At 42.4% G+C, this 23,062-nt stretch overlaps 3 protein-coding genes and 1 long non-coding RNA gene across 5 annotated transcripts in view; 2 read left to right on the forward strand and 2 right to left on the reverse strand.

Moving 5' to 3' along the window:
• Window positions 1-23,062, reverse strand: part of LOC139029520 (uncharacterized) — a 163,118-nt gene that overhangs the window by 37,961 nt on the left and 102,095 nt on the right. The gene's annotated exons all lie outside the window — the stretch shown is intronic.
• On the forward strand, window positions 493-2,691 carry LOC111980725 (large ribosomal subunit protein eL27). The gene is made up of 5 exons (XM_024011637.2): window positions 493-583; window positions 1,315-1,397; window positions 1,542-1,711; window positions 2,331-2,441; window positions 2,602-2,691. The coding sequence occupies exons 2-5, from the start codon at window positions 1,317-1,319 to the stop codon at window positions 2,648-2,650; spliced, it is 411 nt and encodes a 136-aa protein (XP_023867405.1). The 5' UTR covers window positions 493-583; window positions 1,315-1,316; the 3' UTR covers window positions 2,651-2,691.
• Window positions 4,488-9,708, forward strand: LOC111980718 (interferon-induced 35 kDa protein homolog). Of its 2 annotated transcripts, XM_024011626.2 has the most exons (10): window positions 4,503-4,565; window positions 4,944-4,980; window positions 5,062-5,139; window positions 6,969-7,127; window positions 7,306-7,422; window positions 7,538-7,685; window positions 7,767-7,876; window positions 8,100-8,286; window positions 8,457-8,566; window positions 8,951-9,708. In XM_024011626.2, exons 2-10 carry the CDS (start codon window positions 4,969-4,971, stop codon window positions 9,158-9,160), a joined length of 1,131 nt encoding a protein of 376 aa, XP_023867394.1. In that variant the 5' UTR covers window positions 4,503-4,565; window positions 4,944-4,968; the 3' UTR covers window positions 9,161-9,708. The 2 variants fall into 2 exon arrangements, with proteins under 2 accessions (XP_070305781.1, XP_023867394.1); XM_070449680.1 differs by lacking the exon at window positions 4,944-4,980 and having other exon boundaries at window positions 4,488-4,565.
• bcat2 (branched chain amino-acid transaminase 2, mitochondrial) lies at window positions 11,265-19,841 on the reverse strand. Its single transcript, XM_024011622.2, has 11 exons — window positions 19,744-19,841; window positions 16,650-16,721; window positions 15,962-16,162; window positions 15,607-15,717; window positions 15,377-15,496; window positions 14,839-15,002; window positions 14,182-14,324; window positions 12,371-12,456; window positions 12,051-12,191; window positions 11,878-11,952; window positions 11,265-11,711 (listed from the first exon to the last, which is right to left on the reverse strand). Exons 1-11 carry the CDS (start codon window positions 19,759-19,761, stop codon window positions 11,670-11,672), a joined length of 1,173 nt encoding a protein of 390 aa, XP_023867390.1. The 5' UTR covers window positions 19,762-19,841; the 3' UTR covers window positions 11,265-11,669.

The following is a 23,062-nucleotide window of genomic DNA, read 5'->3' on the forward strand; positions in this document are numbered from 1 at the left end:
TTTGCATAGCAGCATCAGAGAACACTGGCAACTGTGCCAACAACTGAATTTTTTTATTTATTTATTTTTATTTAACCTTTATTTAACCAGGTAGGCAAATTGAGAACACGTTCTCATTTACAATTGCGACCTGGCAATTGCGACCTGAATAGGACACCTTGATTGCCACATGTCACAGAGAAACTCAATATAGGGCTGACTAGGTTCCCTTTTATAAGCTTGACATAAATGGCTCCTGAGTGGCGCAGCGGTTTAAGGCACTGCATCTCAGTGCTAGAAGCATCACTGCAGACCCTGGTTCGATCCTGGGCTATATCACAACCGGCTGTGATTGGGAGTCCCACAATTGGCCTAGGGTGGTCCGGGTTAGGATAGGCCGTCATTGTAAATAAGAATTTGTCCTTAAATGACTTGCCTTAAAAATAAAAAAATGATGTTCCAAAATAAAGAATCGTTCCAATGCCAGTTCTGAGCATGGAGGTGTTCCGCTCAGCGGAAATGACGCATCGTTGATTTGATGTGAAAGGTCACGAAAATCTTCTCAACTTCCTTTCCTGCTAGCGGTGGCCACAGAATAGCACCAGTGAGTGATTTTCTCAACACAATAATCTTCAACCATCTTGATAAATCCTGACGTTTACATACTTCTTAATTGTTTTTTACCCTAAAGTATACGTTTAAGATCCGGGTTTGGGGATAATTTCCCTTAATTTGACATTTAAATTGGAAAAAGGTGTACTTTTATATAGTGTCCGCTATCCATATAGCTAGCGTTTCAACATGGCAGCTGGCTTGATGAGGTTCATGTCGATTCAAAACCAACCACTTCGGTTATGTCATTTATATAATCGGATAACCACAATGTGCTCGGTTAATGGCGTTCGGTTGCCTATTTAAATGTAATTGCATGAATGTATACAACATCTCACCTGAATGGTATCGTTAATAAGCTAGCTAGGTAAATAAACAGTGATGGCTGTCTAGCTGGGATGTACAATAGAACGAGTCAAAATTTACTCAAGGCTGAAAAACAGCAAAAGAACGTTGGTTAAGACATGTAATTTAACTTTTCATAAAATACTGTTTTTCGTTGCATGACTTCGCTAATTTACGTCGTTGTTGCTCCTGCAATCGCGTTCAGTCATTGGTCATCTGACGTCCAAGCTGACGTAACTAGTTTAGCTAATAGCATACCGGTATTCCGTAGATAACAAAGATACTACTGATATCTAGAAGCAGTGAATATTGACCATTCCATGGCGTCTTGTCTTAGTAATAATGCTTTTCTTTTGTAACTCACTTCTTGTCACCCAGAGATGGGCAAGTTCATGAAACCTGGGAAGGTGGTGATGGTCCTTGCTGGGCGCTACGCTGGTCGTAAAGCTGTTATAGTCAAGGTAAGTTTGATCCTGAGTTATTGCTAAATATGCATAGTTCACTCCCAGTTTGATTAGTTACTGTTTGCTTTGATAATCCTCTTACAATGTGGTCCATAAACACTGGTAACTGAAGAGCTAACTATATTGATTCTCTTCCTACAGAACATTGATGATGGCACCTCAGACCGCCCTTATAGCCACGCACTGGTCTCGGGTATTGACCGCTACCCCCGCAAAGTGACCACAACCATGGGCAAGAAGAAGGTTGCCAAGAGGTCCAAGATCAAGGCCTTCGTGAAGGTGTACAACTACAATCACCTCATGCCCACCAGGTCAGTAATTTGTAAGTCGCTCTGGATAAGAGCGTCTGCTAAATGACTTAAATGTAAATGTATGTAAATGTCAGTGCCAGGTGGACATGGGAGTAATGGTTGTTTAGGTGGCTAACTGCTGACATGTGAGACTAAACTGTAGATGACTAGCAGTATTGCATCCATGCAACATGTCTACATTTTTATGGTATTCTAGCAGTGGCCAAACTGACAGGGATCTATTAAGTAGGATGCAATGTCAAGAAATGTATAGATGGTGTACAGAGTGGACCCTATTCTGTTGGATGTGGTGAACTACCCWTTCACAATCCTAAGCCATGTTGTAGTGAGCTGGCCTGGTTATGTATCCATATCCACCATAGTTGCAGTAGCTGTGCTGGAAAGAGCAATCTGAGCCAGCAAAGTACAGTTTAAGTCAGCACGCTAGTGAAGTCTGGCTTCTCAACACATTTCAACTCTGCATACATTAGTAAACTTGATAGATGGCTTGGTTTGATTTTCATTCTTGATTCTTGGAATGTTCAGAGTAGTTGATGAAGTTTTATCCGTTTGTGTCCTTTATAGGAATTTGACGTAGGTGTCTTACTAAGCCTCTTGCTGTGTTTTTCCCTGTGCTCAGATACTCCGTGGACATTCCTCTGGACAAAACTGTCGTCAACAAGGATGTCTTCAGAGACCCTGCCCTGAAACGCAAAGCCAGACGGGAGGCCAAGATTAAGTTTGAGGAGAGGTGAGTCTTTTCYCATACCAGGAACCAGGACTTGTGAGAAATGCACAGGTTCTTTGTCCTGATAATATCTGACACATGATACAAGTAGCTTAACTACTATAGGATAATAAAATAGCTCCATTGTAAACCTTTTCTRAAATGTTTTTTTTTCTATCCACAGGTACAAGACGGGCAAGAACAAATGGTTCTTCCAGAAGCTTAGATTCTAGGCGTTAATTGGTTTCACTAATAAATGTATAAAAAATGTTGACTGGTGTTTTCATTTGTGGTTTTATTGACAAGTGTAAGATGTGTTGGATATTAAGCAATACAGCTGATTATTGCCTCATAGAAAGGTGTTTACAAAAGCTGCTTGTTAATGATAATGTCATGAATTAACTTATTGGCCCAACCAGACTTGTGTGAACATGGCATTGACAAGTAAAAACATAAGTGGAAATTTGTTGGAAACGCAGTAAAGTTCAAGCTTGTTCTTTAACATTTTGCTCATATCCATTTCCACACTATCATATTGGTCTAATGGTATCAGTATGGCACTGTGGTCACCAAGCTACTGAATGCATGTTTTCCAGCCACTAGCACACCTGAGAAATCTATTCAGCAAAAAAAAAAGTCAATTTTTTTCAGGACCYGGTTTTTCAAAGTTAATTTGTAAAAATCCAAATAACTTTACAGATCATTTGTAAAGGGTTTAAACACTTTCCCATGCTTGTTCAATGAACCATAAACATGCACCTGTGGAACGGTTGTTTGGATACTATGGTCACAGTTATGAAAACTTGGGACACTAAAGAGGCCTTTCTACTGACTGAAAAACAAAGAAAGATGCCCAGGGTCTCTGTGAATGTGCCTTAGTCATGCTGCAAGGAGATGTGGCCAGGGCAATACATTGTGAGATGCCTAAAACGGAGACAGGACGGACAGCTGATCGTCCTCGCAGTGACAGACCGCGTAACAACACCTGCACAGGCTCGGTACATCTGAACAGCACACCTGCGGGACAGGTACAGGATGCCAACAACTGCCCGAGTTACACCAGGAACGCACAATCTCTCCATCAGTGCAGGCTGAGAGAGGCTGGACTGAGGGCTTGTAGGCCTGATGTAAGGCAGGTCCTCACCAGACATCACCGGCAACAACGTCGCCTATGGGCGCAAACCCACCGTCGCTGGACCAGACAGGACTGGCGAAACATGCTCTACACTGACGAGTCACGGTTTTGAGTGATGGTCGGATTCGCGTTTATCGTCGAAGGAATGAGCGTTACACCGAGGCCTGTACTCTGGAGTTGGATCGATTTGGAGGTGGAGAGTCCGTCATGGTCTGGGGCGGTGTGTCACAGCATCATCGGACTGAGTTTGTCATTGCAGGCAATCTCAACACTGCGTTACAGGGAAGACATCCTCCTCCCTCATGTGGTACCCTTCCTGCAGGCTCATTCTGACATGACCCTCCAGCATGACAATGCCACCAGCCATACTGCTCGTTCTGTGAGTGATTTCCTGCAAGACAGGAATGTCAATGTTCTGCCATGGCCAGCGAAGAGCCCAGATCTCAATCCTATTGAGCACGTCTGGGACCTGTTGGATCGGAGGGCTAGGGCCATTCCCCCCAGAAATGTCCTGGAACTTGGTGCCTTGGTGGAAGAGTGAGGTAACATCTCACAGCAAGAACTGGCAAATCTGGTGCAGTCCATGAGGAGGAGATGCACTGCAGTACTTAATGCAGCTGGTGGCCACACCAGCTACTGACTGTTACTTTTGATTTGACCCCCCTTGTTCAGGGACACATTATTCCATTTCTGTTAGTCACATGTGTGGAACTTGTTCAGTTTATGTCTCAGTTGTCGAATCTTGTTATATTCATACACATATTTACATGTTAGGTTTGCTGAAAATAAATGCAGTTGACAGTGAGAGGACGTTTCTTTTTTTGCTGAGTTTATATATATATATATTCAGTAAAAGTTGGTGTATTGAGTGCTGTGCTGGAGCAGAATCAAGGATTTAATGAGTGCGCGTCAGGGCTACCCAAGCGCCTACCTCTTGTCGAAATCTGCCKTGTCGGATTGAAGAAACTGAAACTGAAAGAAAAAGACGTACCATTACACAACAGCTAACTACGGTAAGTGGTTTACTCAGCTTTGTCTTAACTAAATTATTTTAAACTAATTTTAATTTAAAATAGATTGGATATGTGTTAAGAGTCATACTTTTTTAATTAAAGATTTAAAATGAACGGTCAATGGTACTTGGACGCGTTGATAGTTGGGCTGACTCAAAAAGGAATGTGTAGCCTATATGAATACCGAAAGCTTTTTACTAGATCGTTTCAAACTACTTATCATTTTTTAAATATAGCCTACACCAGTCAGTGGAGACGTTGGCTCCGTTTAGACAGCCAGCTCAATTCTGATATTTTTTTCACTAATTGATCTTTTGATCTATCACAGCTCTTTTTCATTATAAACACATTTTCCACGACATTTTATACTCTTTACAGATTAGCGTCAATTTCTCCAACAGTCATGTGTGATGAGGTAAGGGGGACCCCATCTTCAGTGAGTCCTATCATTTTTATAAACAGGCGGCTGACCTAATGGAATGGAATTGTTTTTCAGGATTTCTCCTTAATGACAGACACCCAGGTATCACAAAACACCTTGGATGGAATCCTACGTGCTATCAGCAAATGCAAGGTATATTTGACCAAAGAAAGGATATTGATTGGGAAAGCCCCAAAAATTATCTGACTCCAGTCACCCAAGTCATAGACTGTTCTTTCTGCTACCGCATGGCAAGCTGTGCCCGAGCGCCAAGTCTAGGACCAAAAGGCTCCTTAACTGCTTCTACCGAAAAGCCATAAGACATAATATTTACATTTGTTTTTACACTGCTGCTACTCGCTGTTTATCTATGCATAGTCACTTTACCCCTACCTACATGTACACATTTCCTCGACTAACCTGTGCTTCTGCACATTGACCCGGTACCCCCTGTATAATGCCTCCATATTGTTATTTTATTGTTACTTTTTATAATTGGTAAATATTTTCTTAAATCTTTCTCATTGTTGGTTAAATAAGCATTTCACGGTAAGGTCTACCTACATCTGTTGTATTCGGTGCATGTGACAAAGTTTGATTTGAATTGCAGAATAAAATAAATAAATAAATAAATAAAATAAAAATATATATATACAGTGCCTTGCAAAAGTATTCATCCCCCTTGGCATTTTTCCTATTTTGTTGCAATACAACCTGTAATTTAAATGTTTTTTTTATTTGGATTTCATGTACTGGACCTACACAAAATAGTCCAAATTGGTGAAGTGAAATGAAAAAAATATCTTGTTTAAAAAATAAAATAAAAAACGGAAAGGTGGTGGGTGCATATGTATTCACCCCCTTTGCTAAGAAGCCCCTAAATAAGATCTGGTGTAACCAATTACCTCCAGAAGTCACATAATTAGTTAAATAAAGTCCACCTGTGTACGATCTAAGTATATATATACAACTGTTCTGAAAGGCCCCAGAGTCTGCAACACTGCTAAGCAAGTGGTACCACCAAGCAAGTGGCGTCATGAAGACCAAGGAGCTCTCCAAACAGTTCAGGGACAAAGTTGTGGAGAAGCACAGATCAGGGTTGGGTTATAAAAAAATATCAGACATTTTGAACATCCCACGGAGCACCATTAAATCCATTATTAAAAAATGTAAAGAATATGGCACCACAACAAACCTGCCAAGAGAGGGCCGCCCACCAAAACTCACAGACCTGGCAAGGAGGGCATTAATCAGAGGCAACAAAGAGACCAAAGATAACCCTGAAGGAGCTGCAAAGCTACACAGCGGAGATTGGAGTATCTGTCCATAGGACGACTTTAAGCCATACACTCAACAGAGCTGGGCTTTACGGAAGAGTAGCAAGAAAAAAGCAACACTTGAGTGTCTTGGAATGGCCTAGTCAAAGCCCAGACCTTAATCCAACTGAGAATCTGTGGTATGACTTAAAGATTGCTGAACACCAGCGGAACCCATCCAACTAGGAGCAGTTTTGCTGGAGCTGGAGCAGTTTTGCCTTGAAGAATGGGCAAAAATCCCAGTGGCTAAATGTGCCAAGCTTATAGAGACATACCCCAAGAGACTTGCAGCTTTAATTGCTGCAAAAGGTGGCTCTACAAAGTTTTGACGTTGTGGGGGGTGAAGAGTTATGCACGCTCAAATATTCTATTTTTTTTGTCTTATTTCATGTTTGTTTTCAAAGTGGTAGGCATGTTGTGTAAATCAAATTATACAAACACCCCAAAAAATCTATTTTAATTCCAGGTTGTAAGGCAACAAAATAGGAAAAATGCCAAGGGGGTGAATACTTTCGCAAGCCACTGTGTGTGTGTATATATAGATATATAGAGAGAGTTAGAGAAAGAGAGGCTTTGTCTACTGTATAATAATTAATGCATATTTAATCTCCTTGGTTTGTGAGTGTAGCCTATGGCTCAAGGGCCTCATAGAATCTGTGTTCTCAGGTTCAACACAATCAGTTGCTGAAGGAGCAGCAGTACCTGTCCAGCGCCAGGGATGACCAGGAGGACCTTGCTAAACAGTTCAGACAGCGCGTAGTCAAACTGAGGATATCTCTGGAAGAGGATGACAACAACCAAGCCAGAGATGTAGACTCTGAAAGGGTATGACAACCTCTCGCAAACCACTAAACCGAAGATCAACACTAGAATTAACATTTGTCTTAGGATATCGCTATATTTTTCTTTTCCTATACTTAGTGGCTTTTTGCGGGGTTGAGATGTCTTGATAGAGGTTTTGGATTCTGCCTGAATGACTGATAGGAGTAATGTTTCTCTGCAGAAGAAGATAGCYGCCCTGCATGATGAGGAGAGCAGACTGAAGAGGGAGATCCAGAGAGCAGAGGAAGAACTGCAGCTTGAGGAGGAGAGCACCCACCACCTCAAGCAGCAGACTGATGTAGGGCMAMACCCCAAAACTAAGGAGCTGTATTATTAKTCTTGGTGTGGCTGTGTACTGTAGTAGGTGTGTTGAGATTTAGTTGACTATTGAAGATTGTCTCTCTTGGTTTTAGGTGTCTACTGCTGCAGTGCCTGAAAAGAAGGTTGTGTTCACTGGAGAAACGGGTGATGGTGCAAACACACTCAATTTTGATGTGAAGCCACATATAGTGTATCCAATGGAGGAGGGCACTGCACTGATCACTTTTGAGGATGAGGAAGGTAAGACCGAAACCTTCACTCTGTCTAGCACCTATTTTATTTTTTTATTTAGGTGGTTATTATACCGCCTCTCCTCCACAGTGGCCCAGAAGATCCTGAGCCTGAGGGAGCATAAGGTGGATCTGGGCGCGGATTGTGCCATCACTCTGGAGGCCAAGCTCGTACGGCTGCTGGTGCCCTGTCAAGTAGAGGTACAACCACAGAGACCCATCTCCATTCACTAGTGTTTAGGTGTCAGGAAGATGATGTAATGAGTGCAATACAAGGGCCTGAACAACTGTGGCTCTGTTATGAACAGCGTCATGTGCAGAATAACTTGGATTACATCCAGTTAGTTTATTTAATTTGTATGTATGTCATTGCATTCCTTTGTGTGAACCAGTGTCTGTGTGTGCACCTGTCTCTCTACCTCAGATGGACACCGAGGTATGTTCCCGCCGTATCCTGGTTTCCAACCTGCCCAAGAAGGCCGGGGAGGACCGCTTACTTGACAAACTGGAGATCCACTTTGCCAAGAGCAAGAATGGAGGGGGGGAGGTGGAAGAGTCTGACATGCTGCATGATTCTGGCAACGTGGTCATCACTTTTATAGAAAACAATAGTACGCAAGTCAAGTTCCTGTCAGAAAATGTAGTTTTCTTCATAAAGGGAAAAAGCTCAGAGTAATGAATTTYCATCATACTGTTATTTCTGTCCATTCTTTCTGACTTTATATAATGAGAAATGTACAACTTTTGACTAACTGAGCATACTATGCATTGTTTACCACAGTTGCCAAAGGCCTGACTGACAAGCAGTACCACGATGTGGAGTTTGAGAAAGGGAGGAAGCACAGTGTGAAGGTGACTCCATTTCTGAACGGAGAGATCACAAGTTTCCAGGTAAGCAGATTTCATGTTCATGGCTGTGAGTTTATCCCTTTAACTCCATGATAACCAGACTATAAAAAAAGCAATTTATCATAGGCCAACTACACTATCAGCAGAAATACCTTTATGCCTAGTGAAATCATCAATTCGGAGAGTAATGTTATAAACCGTACACAGTATCAGTCTGTGGTTGTGCGCCCATTCAAGTTTGGTTACAAGTTACAACTACAATGGGATTGTTATACAATTAGGAAACTCAAGGCCCTATACACTAGATAATAGGTGCTCAACTCATTGTTTGGAACTTACAGACAAGCTAGTCCAACCATTAGTGTCTAGAAGCTATCTGCAGTAAGGCAATATCCTCCAATCTGACCCCTCTTGCCCCTCTACCAGACACGGCTGTCRGCGTGTGGGCGTACTGTGCTGTTGACTGGCATCCCTGCCGTCATGGAGCAGGAGAACCTGCAGGACCTGCTGGAGATCCACTTCCAGAAGACCAGTAACGGTGGGGGAGAGGTGGACGCCTTCCTCTACAACCCCCTGGGGCAGCACACCCTGGCCCTGTTCGAGGAGGACTGTCCCACTGAAGACCAGAGCCAGTGAGAGGGCCAGGCACTGATAGCACTCCCYCTAGTGAGCTCAACAGACACCTTTCTATTGCCGCTCATCTATCCCATCTTAGTACAGGATCAGTTAAATCCAGCCTGGGGATCTAATCCTGGCCTGCTATCAGCATGTTCAATCTTTCAATCAATTGCTAATCTTAGGGGTTGGCACTGTGCCAAAGCTTTTGTCTGAGATTGTCTTTTCCTGTTTCAAAACAGAATTTGGTAGAACCATCTATTTATATAGAATTTCTGATTATGTATGCAGATCATTTTGGGTGAAATGTTTTTAGTGAAGGAAAAATTATTCAGAACAAAAGTTGCCAAAGAAATGTAACTTATGCTTGACATGACTAATTTAGATATCTTTAAGTTAACATTTAGAAGGAATGTGTATTCTACAGCTCTCTAAAGGTGTCACTATTTAGTGTTCTATAATTGTGGTGTTCTATTGTTTTCTGTCATTCTTAGTATTGAATGAGCAATCCTGTACGGTAGAATCAGTGACTGTAATAAAGTCTGTCCAATGGACCATGTCAGACATTACGATGGTGTGTGTGGTTCGTTCATTAATACTGAGAAGGGACTACACTGACAATGTGAGATTTAAGTTAATCGAGTAAAGTGCATGAGCATCAAAGCAGTACAAATAGTTTAGCAAAACCACACCCAGTCAGACAATGGAACACAGATGGAGTTTATTGTAAAAATCTAGTAACTGTCCCAYAACAAAAACACAAAGATCCAGCAGGATAGCCTAGTGCAACTACTAAAAACAAGTTAGATCCACAGGACAACGACAGTCCACACACCCGGTCAGGCACTTTGGGAGGAATGGAGAAAACCAAGCGATATGAAAGAGTCAAATACATTAATAGAAAGGAAAGCAGCAGGGTGAGGACATAAACCTGGATATACAGTTAATAATTGGGAAGACGGTTGTTCCAATTGACAAGAAAAACCCACAGACAAATAACTACTCATTGTTACCTTAAGTTTACATGATGATTACGGTCTCTCTCGTACTCTGAAGGCTACATTATAAACTAGTTGGCTGACAGCTATGGTAACAGACGGGTATGACTATTTTTACTGCTGTAATTACGTTGGTAACCAGTTTATAATAGCAATTATAAACTGGGTGGTTTGAATGCTGATTGGCTGACAGTCGTGGTATATCAGACCGTATACCACGGGTATGACAAAACATGTATTTTTACTGCTCTAATTAAGTTGGTAACCAGTTTAAAATAATACGGCACCTCAGGTTTGTGGTATATGGCCCATATACCATGGCTTAGGGTTGTGCCTAAGAACAGCCCTTAGCTGTGGTATATTGGCCATATACCACACTCCCTCGTGCCTTATTGCTTAATAAGACACCACGGGGGTTTGTGGTATATGGCCAATATATCACGACGAAGGGCTGAATCCAGGCACTCCGCATATGAACAGCCCCTAGTCATGGTATATTGGCCATATACCTCGCCCACTCGGGCCTTATTGCTTAAGTATATCATGTAGCTATAGCTAACCTCTTTGTGCATGCTTGAGTTCACTTTGACCTCTCCATTTTAATCTCAATCTTTTCAACATCACTTTCTTAGTGGCACCTTTCCAATCCAGAAAGACACACCGATCACTTGACTGACTTTCTTCTGCTCAGTCACACACTTATATCAAACTAAGGTCAGTGTAAACTCATTTCTAGGAGATTGTTGAAAAGCATGGTATGTATAACCATTTGTATTCCTGGCCTGATATACATGGGTTCTACAGCAACAAAAAGTATTTTAAATCATATTGTACTTCCTCAGGTTATATAGTGACATTTAGAAAGTAACAAATCCTGTGACATGGTTTTGATCTGATCTGTTCCTACAGTCACTTAACAATAACAGTACAGTCAACACATTCCTGATGTCAGCCAGTGAAAATGTCTAACAGACTTGTTCCTATTAAGTACCTGTAAAAAGTTATTCCCATATTGCAAATGACCAATATAACATACCAGTAATCACCTACAATAGTTGTGCGTATTGCATATTTAAACTATTACAACAATACATCAGCTTGTGCCTAATAGCATGGACAACCCTATAGACCATCTCATGTAGTGTTTATTAAAAAGCTTGGAGGACGATTTCTTCTGTAACCTGTGCTACAGTATGATAAAGGACTGCATAGGAAAAAGACTGACTTTGTTCCTAATACAGAAATACAGACTAGGTTGGTTGAACCGAAGCTGCGGCCGTTTCACAGCATTACTTATACAGTATTGTGTAACTGTCGGTATTCCATGCAAGTTGCAACATTTGAATGACAGACTAACCCTATCCCTTTACAAGTCCCCGCAGGAACACCAAGAGTAACAGACGTGACCTGTTCATCTCTGCCGGTCAGCCAGCCTATCAGAAGGAGTGCATTATGGGTTGTGCTGAAGCTGCTGGTCTTGAAGATGGAGCGGGGGACTGGTCGCGATATGATTGGCATGTGCAAGCTGCCAATTAAACGACCAGTGGTGCCCATTCACTCTGTTTCCGGCCATACTGAGGAGTGGAGGGCGCCAGGAGAAGTGAAGAGTGGAAACAAAAAAAAGAGCATCATCTTTATTTTGTTGCTTAGAGCAGACAAAATGTATTTAGCTCAAATTAATATCAGAGGGAAGTACTCTGTTTTAAGGGTCAAAACAAGCATTAGGGCAGACCTGCTTACCTGCATGTCTGTCAGCTCTTTGTGGAATCGCTTGGCCAGGTCTGGACCATTCTGCATTGTAGGAATTTGGTAGGTCTGAGGGAGGGGAGAGAGARCATMATCTGGAGCATTTTGTTTGAGGGCAAAACAAAAGGGTTTCAGAAAAATGTAAATAMACCAAGACTTRTGGTTACCTTCCCTTTGTAGAGCAGGCTGCCGACGGGACAGACGACACAGGCCGTCCCGGCACCAAACACCTCCGTAATCTTGCCTGAGTCCAGAGCACCGAGCAGCTCCTTCATGCCCATGGTGCGCTCTGTCACTTTGAACTCTCCCTGAAGGAAACAAAACAAGTCCGTATGACTGTGCATCACTATAATTCCAATAAAATAATTCTGCTAACCATCTTCTTTCTTCTACGTCAAAGGATTACACTGGTCTTAAATCCTCTCTATCCGTTCTCAAATAACTTCGATCTTTTCCCATTATAACCTCCTCTTCCTCCCCTACTTACCCATTCTCTGGCCAGGTCTAGCAGAGACTGTCTGGTGACTCCTGGGAGAATGATGCCATCCAGAGGAGGAGTCAGCAACTCTCTCTCTGCATACAAACAGGTACTCTTACTCACATACATAAGCTGTACACCATTGTTTGGAGTTGAACAGAATTCACAATTTCAAGTTGAACAGAAACATTAACAACCAACAGGGGGAAGCACTGACACAGCCTATTTTGACAGTCCAGGCAGACACTAAGCAAACAAGCACAAACATACAGACTAGAGACAGTCAAACAGACATACGGTACCTTCAGAAAGTATTCATACCCCTTGACCTAGTCTGCATTTTTGCGTGTTACAGCCTGAATTCAAAAATATTAGAAAAATCTCTCAATCTACACACAATACCCCACAATTACAAAGTGAAAAMCACATTTTTCCTAATTTATTGAAAATGAAATACAGAAATCTCATTTACGTGTACATACCCGAGTCAATACTTTGTTGAAGCACCTTTGCCAGTTATTACAGCTGTGAATGAGTCTTTCTGKGTCAGTCTCTATGACCTTTCCCCACCTGGATTGTGCAACATTTGCCCATTATTCTTTTCAAAATTCTTCAAGCTCTGTCAAATTGGTTGTTGATCATTGCTAGACAACCACTTTCAGGTCCTGCCGTAGACTTTCAAGTAGATGTCAAAACTGTAACTCGGCCACTCAGAAACATTGACAGTCTTATTTTGAGGTAGAGTTGGCCTTGTGTTGTAGGTTATTGTCCCGCTGAAAGGTGAATTCATCTCCCAGTGTCTGGTGGAAAGCAGACAACTAGGTTGTCCTCTAGGATTTTACCTGTGCTTAGCTCCATTTATTTTTTATCCTGAAAACCTCCCCAGTCCTTAACAATTACAAGCATACCCATAACATGATGCAGCCATCACTATGCTTTAAAATATGGAGTGGTACTCAGTAATGTGTTGTATTGGATTTGCCCTAAACACAACACTTTGTATTCAGGACAAAAAGTTAATTGCTTTGCCACATATTTTGCCTTATTACTTAAGTGCCTTGTTGCAAACAAGATGAATGTTTTAGAATATTTTTATTCGTACAGGCTTCCTTTTTTCCCCACTCTGTCATTTAGGTTAGTATTGTGGAGTAACTACATAGTTGTCGATTCATCCTCAGTGGTCTCCTAATTACAGTCATTAAACTCTGTAACTGTTTTAAAGTCACCATTGGCCTCGTGTTGAAATCCCGGAGCGGTTTCCTTCCTCTCCGGCAACTGAGTTAGGAGGGACACCTGCATCTTTGTTTGACTGGGTGTATTGATACACCATCCAAAGTGTAATTACTAACTTTACCATGCGCAAAGGGATATTCAGTGTCTGCTTTTTTTTTTTTTTTTTTTACACATCTACCAATAGGTGCCCTTCTTTGCGAGGCATTGGACAACCTCCCTGGTCTTTGTGGTTGAATCTGTGTTTGAAATTCACTGCTCAACTGAAGGACCTTACAGATAATTGTATGTGCGGTGTACAGAGATGAGGTAATCATTAATAAATCATGTTGATTACTATTATTGCACACAGTGAGTCCATGCAACTTATGTGACTTGAACTTATCTAGGCTTGCCAGGGATTGAATACTTAGACTCAAGACATTTCGGATTTTAATTTKACATTATCACTGGCCTATTGTGTGATAAGGCCAGTGATAAAATCTCAATTGAATCCATTTTAAATTCAGGTTGTAACAACATTTGGAAAAAGTCAAGGGTTGTGAATACTTTCTGAAGGCGCTGTACAGACTATAGACAGTGAAACAGACCTCCTCCCTCATTCGTCCAGTAGATGAAGAGGTTCATAGTGCCGACCTCTGTGATCTCCTCCTGTTCTCCATACAGCCACAGGACCTGCTGACAGCCCTGCTTTATAGCCTCATTCTGCACTGCTATAGTAGGCCCATAGTTACTGACAGAGAGGGAGAGAGACGGAAAGTATGAGAGTGAAAGGGCGGAATAGACATGGGAGAGAGGAGGGGTGGTGGAATATTTCATTTCAGCAGGCAGCTCCCTTGGAAACACACAACCCTCATAAACAGCTCCTCCTGCTGGAGGGGCTGACCTTGTGAGAGAGGTCAAAGCAACATGGCTACCAGAGGACAGACAGGACATTAAGTTCATGTTCAGCTAACATGCAGCCAACATGTTGTAATCTAGAGGAATGTGCATGGTTAAAATAGCTAAACAATTACATTATAAGCCTCAAGCTTTCTCTATTCAGAAGTAAACTTGGGGCCCCAGAGTCAAACCATATCTTCATAATTCCATGACGTTATACAAGAGTTGTTATATAGCTAATAAGCTATTAAGAAACCACTGTCTCGTTTTTCGGAAATTCCAACGCAACAAAGCAACCCATTGTTACTTTCGCAAATTGTTGAGTCACTTCTACTTGGAAGTGTGTGTGTTAGTGTGATACTCACCCCCCCATTTTGTAGGCTCCGACCCCCCCTCTCCAGGCCCTGACATAGCTTGGGTCTGCCAGCAGAGCGACTGGGCTGAAGGCCCCTGTGGTAAAGTAGGGCCCTACAGGACCCACGATGCAAAATAGTAGGGCTTGGCTGGCCCTCGACACACCCAGGGAAGGCTAAGGCCAGGAGGGAGAGAGGGGAGGAAGGAGGGGTGTTACTGGAGGAAACAGTGACAGCGCTATGTCACTACCTATGGCTAAGTGTAGATGGTTAAAAAATAGATATGATCATTATTTTTATTTTTTTATTTAACTAGGCAAGTCAGTTAAGAACCAGTTCTTATTTACAATGACGGCCTAGGAACAGTGGGTTAACTGCCTTGTTCAGGGGCAGAACGATAGATTTTTACCTTGTCAGGTCTGGGATTCGATCTGGCAACCTTTCAGTTACTGGCCCAACGCTCTAACCACTAGGCTACCTGCCCCCCCCCCCCAAATGTGAAACCATGGAGACTGTCTCCTGTGTCTGTGAGAGGGGGAGCAGTGCTCACCTCAATCCCAATGAAGGTGGGTCTGATGTAGAGGCTGGCGTCTAGGGAGTAGGGGACCCACTCCTGGTCCACCTCCACCAGCTTCCTGATGCACTCCAACAGCTCCACCTTATCAAATAACTACACAGACACAGGAGGGACAGAGGACCTGTAACTACTTGGCTCAGTTCAGTTGAGTGGAAAACCAGCGCTTACATGGGGTTCTTCAGGACCAGGTCTGAGAGACTCACAGGGAGACAGCTGCGGTCTGCAGTGCGGTGCATCCTCTCCATGTTCAGGTTGGGTCTGAACAGACGGATGTGGTTGTCCACCCCTCTGAACGCCTTCATGCCCTCAAACAGCTGAGAGACACACACACTGTTCATACATCTGGCAGAATGAACCATCTCTGAAAGAATAAGCTAGGTGACTTGTATCAAGGACCGACGTCTTAGTAAGACAGTGCTAGCCTCGTCAGGAAAATTGACCGCTGCGCTCACATTTCCTTTATGAAACAGAATGTGAACTATTGCGACRTCTGTCTGGTTTTACGAGGCTAACATAGCCAAATGTCTCCTATGTCTGCACTATGGCTCCTTCTCTCACCTCTATGGAGTAGTGCAGGGCAGAGGTGGCAGGGTGCAGCGACAGGTTCTGAAAGGGCTTGATCTGGGGAACCTTCCAGCCCTCTTTCTCTGACCAATAGATKGTCAGCATGTGGTCTGAAAACTGCTTGCCAAACACCAGGGAGGCGGGGTCTGGCTTGGGCTTCCCCGCAGTGTTGCGCTCGATAGTGAGGTCTGCGGCCTGAGAGAGGAAGCGGGGCGGAGCAGAAGAGACAGACGGACAGACAGACGAGGAGGGGAAAGGAACAGAGCGAGGGCCGAACACAATGATTTTCTTTATTGTAATGAAAGGGCATGCTTGGAGCGGAAATTAATGGTGGTCTTGGGAGCCAATTAAGCACTTCAATTAAACTGAATTAAATAATCAAAGCACAAGGAAGTGAGAGAAGGGAAGAAAGGGWACAGAGTCACGTGGTGGACTAAGARAAAGTTAGATCAAAAGACCCCCGGGCTGACTGGTAGGCTACTGAACTGGTGCCAAATGACACTTCTGCCTGTAGACAAGCTTCAGCCGGCCTCTGTTAATAAACAGCYGTGCCTTAGAGTCATGCCAAGCTCCTAAAACCCTCCTGTGTTGGGGGTTGTGATGACTCAGACAATAGAGAGTAATACAATGACTCAGGAAACTGTCTCAGGTGTCTGGTCATTACTTCTCCTTTATATATTACCTTGAATGAGCTGGCAAACCGCAACGACCCCAAAGAGTAGGGGATGGCTTGAATGAACCGTCCATGAAGTGCCTAATAAACAAGAGAAAACATTACATTTAATAATCCCGGTAAAGTTAAAAGAATATAGGCTACCAGAACTCACATTATGACAAATAACCTACTAAGAGCCTTGTAATACAATCTACTCCCACATTGGAAACTTGCCTTCTCAACCAAGGTGACAATGTTGCCCCTCTTCTAGATAGATGTAAACCAGTAAAGCACCACACGTGTCTGGCGTGACGTTTATATATATATATATGTATTCTGTTCAGTACCTGCACTGTGTCTGTGTAAGGGACAGCTGGAGCAAAGCAGTAGGCTGTAAATACACTAATAATATATATACACACACAAAAAAAGGTATGTGGACACCCCTTCAAAACTAGTGGATTTGGCTATTTCAGCCACACCCGTTGCTGACACGTGTATAAAAATCGAGCACACAGCCATGCAATCTCCATAGACAAACATTGGTAGTAGAATGGCCTTACGGAAGGGCTCAGTGACTTTCAACGTGGCTCCGTCATAGGATGCACCCTTTCCAACAAGTCAGTTCTTCAAATTCCTGCCCTGCTAGAGCTTCCCCGGGCAACTGTAAGTGCTCTTATTGTGAAGTAGAAACGTCTAGGAGCAACAACGGCTCAGCCGCGAAGTGGTAGACCACACAAGCTCACAGAACGGGACCGCCGAGTGCTGAAGCACGTAAAAATCGTCTGTCCTCGGTTGCAAAACTCACTACCGAGTTCCAACCTGCCACTGGAAGCAACGACAGCACAGAACTGTTCGTCGGGAGCTTCATGAAATGGGTTTCCATGGCCGAGCAGCCGCACACAAGCCTAAAATCACCATGCGCAATGCCAAGCGTCGCCTGGAGTGGTGTAAAGCTTGCCGCCATTGGACTCTGGAGCAGTGGAAACGCGTTCTCTGGTGTGATGAATCACGCTTCACCATCTGGCAGTCCGACGGACAAATCTGTGTTTGGCCAATGCCAGGAGAACGCTACCTGCCCCAATGCATAGTGCCAACTGTAAAGTTCGGCGGAGGAGGAATAATGGTCTGRGGCTGTTTTTCATGGTTCGGGCTAGGCCCCTTAGTTCCAGTGAAGGGAAATCTTAATGCTACAGCCTACAATGACATTGTAGACGATTATGTGCTTCCAACTTTGTGGCAACAGTTTGGGGAAGGCCCTTTCCTGTTTCAGCATGACAAAGTGTGGTCCATACAGAACTGGTTTGTTGAGATCGGTGTGGAAGAACTTGACCGGCCTGCACAGAGCCCTGACCTCAACCACATTGAACAACTTTGGGATGAATTGGAAGCCCTTACACAACCTGGAGGTTTGTTTTGGGTTATTGTCCTGTTGAAAAACAAAGGATAGTGGGACTAAGCCCAAACCAGATGGGATGGCGTATCCCAGCATAATGCTGTGGTAGCCATGCTGGTTAAGTATGCCTTGAATTCTAAATAAATCGCCGACAGTGTCACCAGCAAAGCACCCCACACCATCACATCTCCTACATGCTTCACGGTGGGAACCACGCATGCAGAGATCATCCGTTCACCTACTCTGCGTCTCACAAAGACACGGCGGTTGGAACCAAAAATCTCAAATTTGGTCTCATCAAGTMTCTTCTTATTATTGATGTCCTTTAGTAGTTGGTTCATTGCAGCAATTCCACCATGAAGGCCCGATTCACGCAGTCTCCTCTGAACAGTTGATGTTGAGATGTGTCTGTTTCTTGAACTCTGTGAAGCATTTATTTAGGTTGCAATCGGAGGTGCAGTTAACTCTAATGAACTTATCCTCTGCAGCAGAGGTAACGCTGGGTCTTCCTTTCCTGTGGTGGTCCTCATAAGAACCAGTTTCATCATAGCGCTTGATGGTTTTTGCGACTGCACTTGAAGAAACTTTCAAAGATCTTGAAATTTTCCAGATTGACTGACCTTCATGTCCTAAAGTAATGATGGACTGTTGTTTCTCTTTGCTTATTTGAGCTGTTCTTGTCATAATATGGACTTGGTCTTTTACCAAATAGGGCAATCTTCTGTATACCACCCCTACCTTGTCACAACAACTGATTGGCTCAAACACATTAAGAAGGAAAGAAATTCCACAAATTCACTTTTAACAAGGCACACCTGTTAATTGAAATGCATTCCAGGTGACTACCTCATGAAGCTGGTTGATAGAATGCCAAGAATGCCATGATGACAGCTTTGCACAAAGGGAGGTTACTTTGAAGAATCTCAAATATATTTTGATTTATTTAACACTTTTTAGGTTACTACATGATTCCATAATGTGTGTTATTTCATAGTCAATGTCTTCACTATTAATCTACAGTGTAGAAAATCTACAATAGTAAAAATAAATTAAAACCTTTGAATGAGTAGGTGTCCAAACTTTTGACTGATACTGTATGTTTTGGCCTGTCTGATGAAGGTATGCGGAGAGAGCGTGTGTGTGTTGGAGACATAGCCAACACCTCATAGCAGGCATGCCATGCCATTTCTAGGGAAAACCACCTCTTTACAATGAAACGTAATTTGACACTGTATTTCCATGCATTGAGATTTCGCTTTTATCGTAAAAAACACCCTTCACATTTTAAAGCTTACATCTGTAGTTTCTGACTGGCTAAAGATTCGGAATAATGTAATCCACCCTAAATATTCATTACTGCATTGTTATTTTGCATAACAATGAAAATCTGTTAAGGATCGTATTTTTACGCCACACATTTATTTATCAACCCTGCTCCGAATACTGGCGCAAAGACACCCCTRGGCCTATTAATCTGTGACTGCACGCTTTATGTCGACACTGCCAACATGAATAACGTCACCAAAAGCAGTAGCTGCGCYTGTGTAGCTGATAGACTGAAGGTAAAGCAGCGCGGGACTAGTAGSACATCAGTTAAACAAGTAAATAGTGGAGGTCCATTAACTCTTACTTGTTCAACACATTAGCCCCGCATTGTTAACTATTTACAGAGACGATCGAGATAAAGAGACAATAGCGATATAAGAGAGTGATCTTTGGACTCACCGTCCTCAGAGCTGCCATCGCCGCTACGTAGCTAATGAATGGTAAATGTGTCCGTGTGGGAGCGAATACTATAAGCAGTGGTCATTTGTGTTCCGTATTGAACCTTGGCATAATGACAACAATGTTCTTGAGATTAAAATAATAAAACACCAACCATGTCCAAATTCGTATGTGATATATATTTCTTATATATTTCATTTGTAAATTGTGCAATAATAGGTTTGCAAATTCCATTGAATTTCAAGTAGGCTATTTTACCTTTACACGAAATAATAAAGACGTCATCTGAAGACATGCTGGTATGAATACTGAATTCATTGTTAATAAAATATACAGCAAATTATAATGGAAGATGATAATAGTCAGCACAGCAGTGTGTTGTTGAAGATGACATATGCGTGACGAATCTCTGCCATCTGGTTGGACAAAACAGACAGGGTTAGATGGGTTCGAATAAACGAGGTTAATCAAATTCAAACGACCAAGAGTGGAGATGGCCACGATTGGTCTACGAATGGGGAGTTGTAGCAATCTTGTTATTTGACTGGACGTCGTGCTTTCGGTGGGATTGGCATTTAAATACTACAACGTAACCATCGTTTGGATGTGTATTTGTTATATAATGCATAATTTCTCCTGTAATATTGTCTAAATCTTTGTAATAATAATATGTTGAACCCTGTCGTTTTCTTTACATGCCAATGTTGTCCATCAGCATTCAGCACACTTGCATTGTCCAATACCGTGTCCACAAAGATTGTCTATTATATTGAAAGATAGTCAAGTGGCAGCTCTAACAATAGAAATGTATGTCCTCAAAGATGGAAGATAGGCGGGAGGAGGCGAGATCAGGTGGGACCATTCTAGCCAATGAGGAAAAGGAGGGCCGAATAGGCCCGCATTAATATCAACAGGACTGAAGTGGAGTGGGTCAAGAGTTTCAAGTTCCTTGGTGTCCACATCACTAACAAACTATCATTGTTCAAACACACCAAAACAGTTGTGATGAGGGCCGACAACACCTTTTCCCCCTCAGGGGAATGAAAAGATTTAGCATGGGTCCCCAGATCCTCAAAAAGTTCTACAGCTGCACCATCGAGAGCATCCTGACCGGTTGCATCCCCGCCTGGTATGACAACTGCTCGGCATCTGACCGTAAAGCGCTACAGAGGGTAGTGTGTACGGCCCAGTACATCACTGGAGCCAAGCTTCCTTCCATCCAGGACCTATATACTCAGGGCTCCTGAGTGGCGCAGAGGTCTAAGACACTGCATCCCTGTGCAAGAGGCATCACTGCAGTACCAAATCCAGGCTGCATTACATCGCTGTGATTGGGAGTTTGATAGGGTGGTGCACAATTGGCCTGRGGTAGGCCATCATTATACATAAGAATTTGTTCTAGTTAAATAAAAATACTAACTTGTGTTGTCAGAGGAAGGCCCACCCCCCACTGCTGTTTATTATCTATGTATAGTCACATTACAAATTATTCCAACTAACCTGTACCCCCGCACATTGACTTGGTACCRGTACCCCCTGTTTATAGCCTCATTGTTGTTATGTACATTTCTTGTGTACCTTTTGATAGATTTATTATTAGTAGTATTTTTTKACTTTATTTAGTCAATCTGTTATTAACTCTATTTCTTGAACTGCATTGCATTGTTAATTAAGGGCTTGTAAGTAAGCATTTCACGGTAAGGTCTACACCTGTTGGTGCATGTGATAAATACAATTTGATTTCATTTGATTTAAAAGGGCAGATATGCGTGTGAACAACAGGCCATRGAGATAGATAGAGGACTCATCTTTGTATCTGTGCCATTATAGCGTCTGTGACAGCATGGGCAGCACAATTGAGGCTATCTCCATTTCAAAGTAGTACATTTTCTTCTTCTTTATTGGCTGATTGCTCCCAACTCAAAGGAATCCCCACTCCTCAATGGCAATGCCCATGCCAAAACGAGTTAGATCCATGATGAGTCCTCTATCCATCTCTTTGACAACAGGCATACCTCAGATATAGAGTAATTTTTTTTCAAAGTTGCCGAAATGCCACCTGCGTCCAATTATATCAGTGCATTCATAACAACCTAACCATTATGAAACTTCTATTCCATAAACAAGCCTCTTGCAGCAAATGAGCAATTACCTTTTTTATTGACCAAATTCTACACTCTCTCATTGACCTCCATACAAAAACTCCTAACTTCGTGGGTTTATTTTCGTTGACAGATTTTGGGCTGAGTAAAACATCTTGCGTCACATTTTCCTCTCTGGTGTGCATATAGAAAGCTGATGCAAATTCTCGGGAAGCATTTCCCGGTTGCACACTTTTTATGACCTTTGGGTTTCACAACTTCCTCTAGTGCACCACTGAGATATACAGTATATTAAATACTAGGCACCCCCGGCTATCACACTCACAGAACCYATGTAGCTAAGCCTACTGACTGAAAATAATGAATTTACCTTACATGCAAGTGGATGCTAAAATATTTTGTCTAATATATGTCTAATTGTTACTAATCAAATGTATTTTACTGTATTCAAAATGTGTGTATTGTAAATAAAAAATATTGGCATAAGTGAGGTTGTATAATCTATTCCAAGTAACCTTAGTTTAATCAATGTGGGCATCTGTGTTTTGTGGAGCCTGAATCACCTATGGTCTAGTTTAATTTAATGTTGAATTAGGCCTACTCTGGGGATTTCTCCTGGGGATTTGTTCTACCCTGTAGCAAAACAAATGACAAATCCATGTCACTGAGATTTGTGCTCTGGAGTTTGGAGCATTGTGAAGAACATTAAAATCATTCAAAATACTTCACCAGAAAGCATGACTTAGCCACAGAGGATCATTAGCTTATTTAAAAAATAGCTGTGGATTGTTTAAAATCACAAGCATGTAGGCCTTTATGCCTAGTTGGGAAGCATTTCAATTTSGGCAGCGCATGTAGCAATAGGCCTAGCTAATTATTGAGATGCAACTGTCAGTGAAAAGCAATGCATCTAAAATATGTGTGAAGATAATGTGTCTTGACTATCATTTGAAATGTTGAGACAAGAAGAAGGGGAGGGGTATGTGGCGATATTGGTGCATCTCTCTCCAGAATGCGCTCAGCTCTCCAGAATGTGATTTGCTGTCTCCCGCTAATTCTTGCGCATTCCTTGTTTGTATTAATTGTTTGACTGTTGAGTGTTCTTTTTTATAAATTCACCTTTACATATGTCACCAGTAGTACATTTACCGTTAATCTGCATCATTTGGTTACATTCAATTCRGTTAATGCATGGGTTAAAGGACAATTCCACCCAA

The sequence above is a fragment of the Salvelinus sp. IW2-2015 genome, linkage group LG20 (genome assembly GCF_002910315.2).
Source record: "Salvelinus sp. IW2-2015 linkage group LG20, ASM291031v2, whole genome shotgun sequence".
NCBI lineage: Eukaryota > Metazoa > Chordata > Actinopteri > Salmoniformes > Salmonidae > Salvelinus > Salvelinus sp. IW2-2015.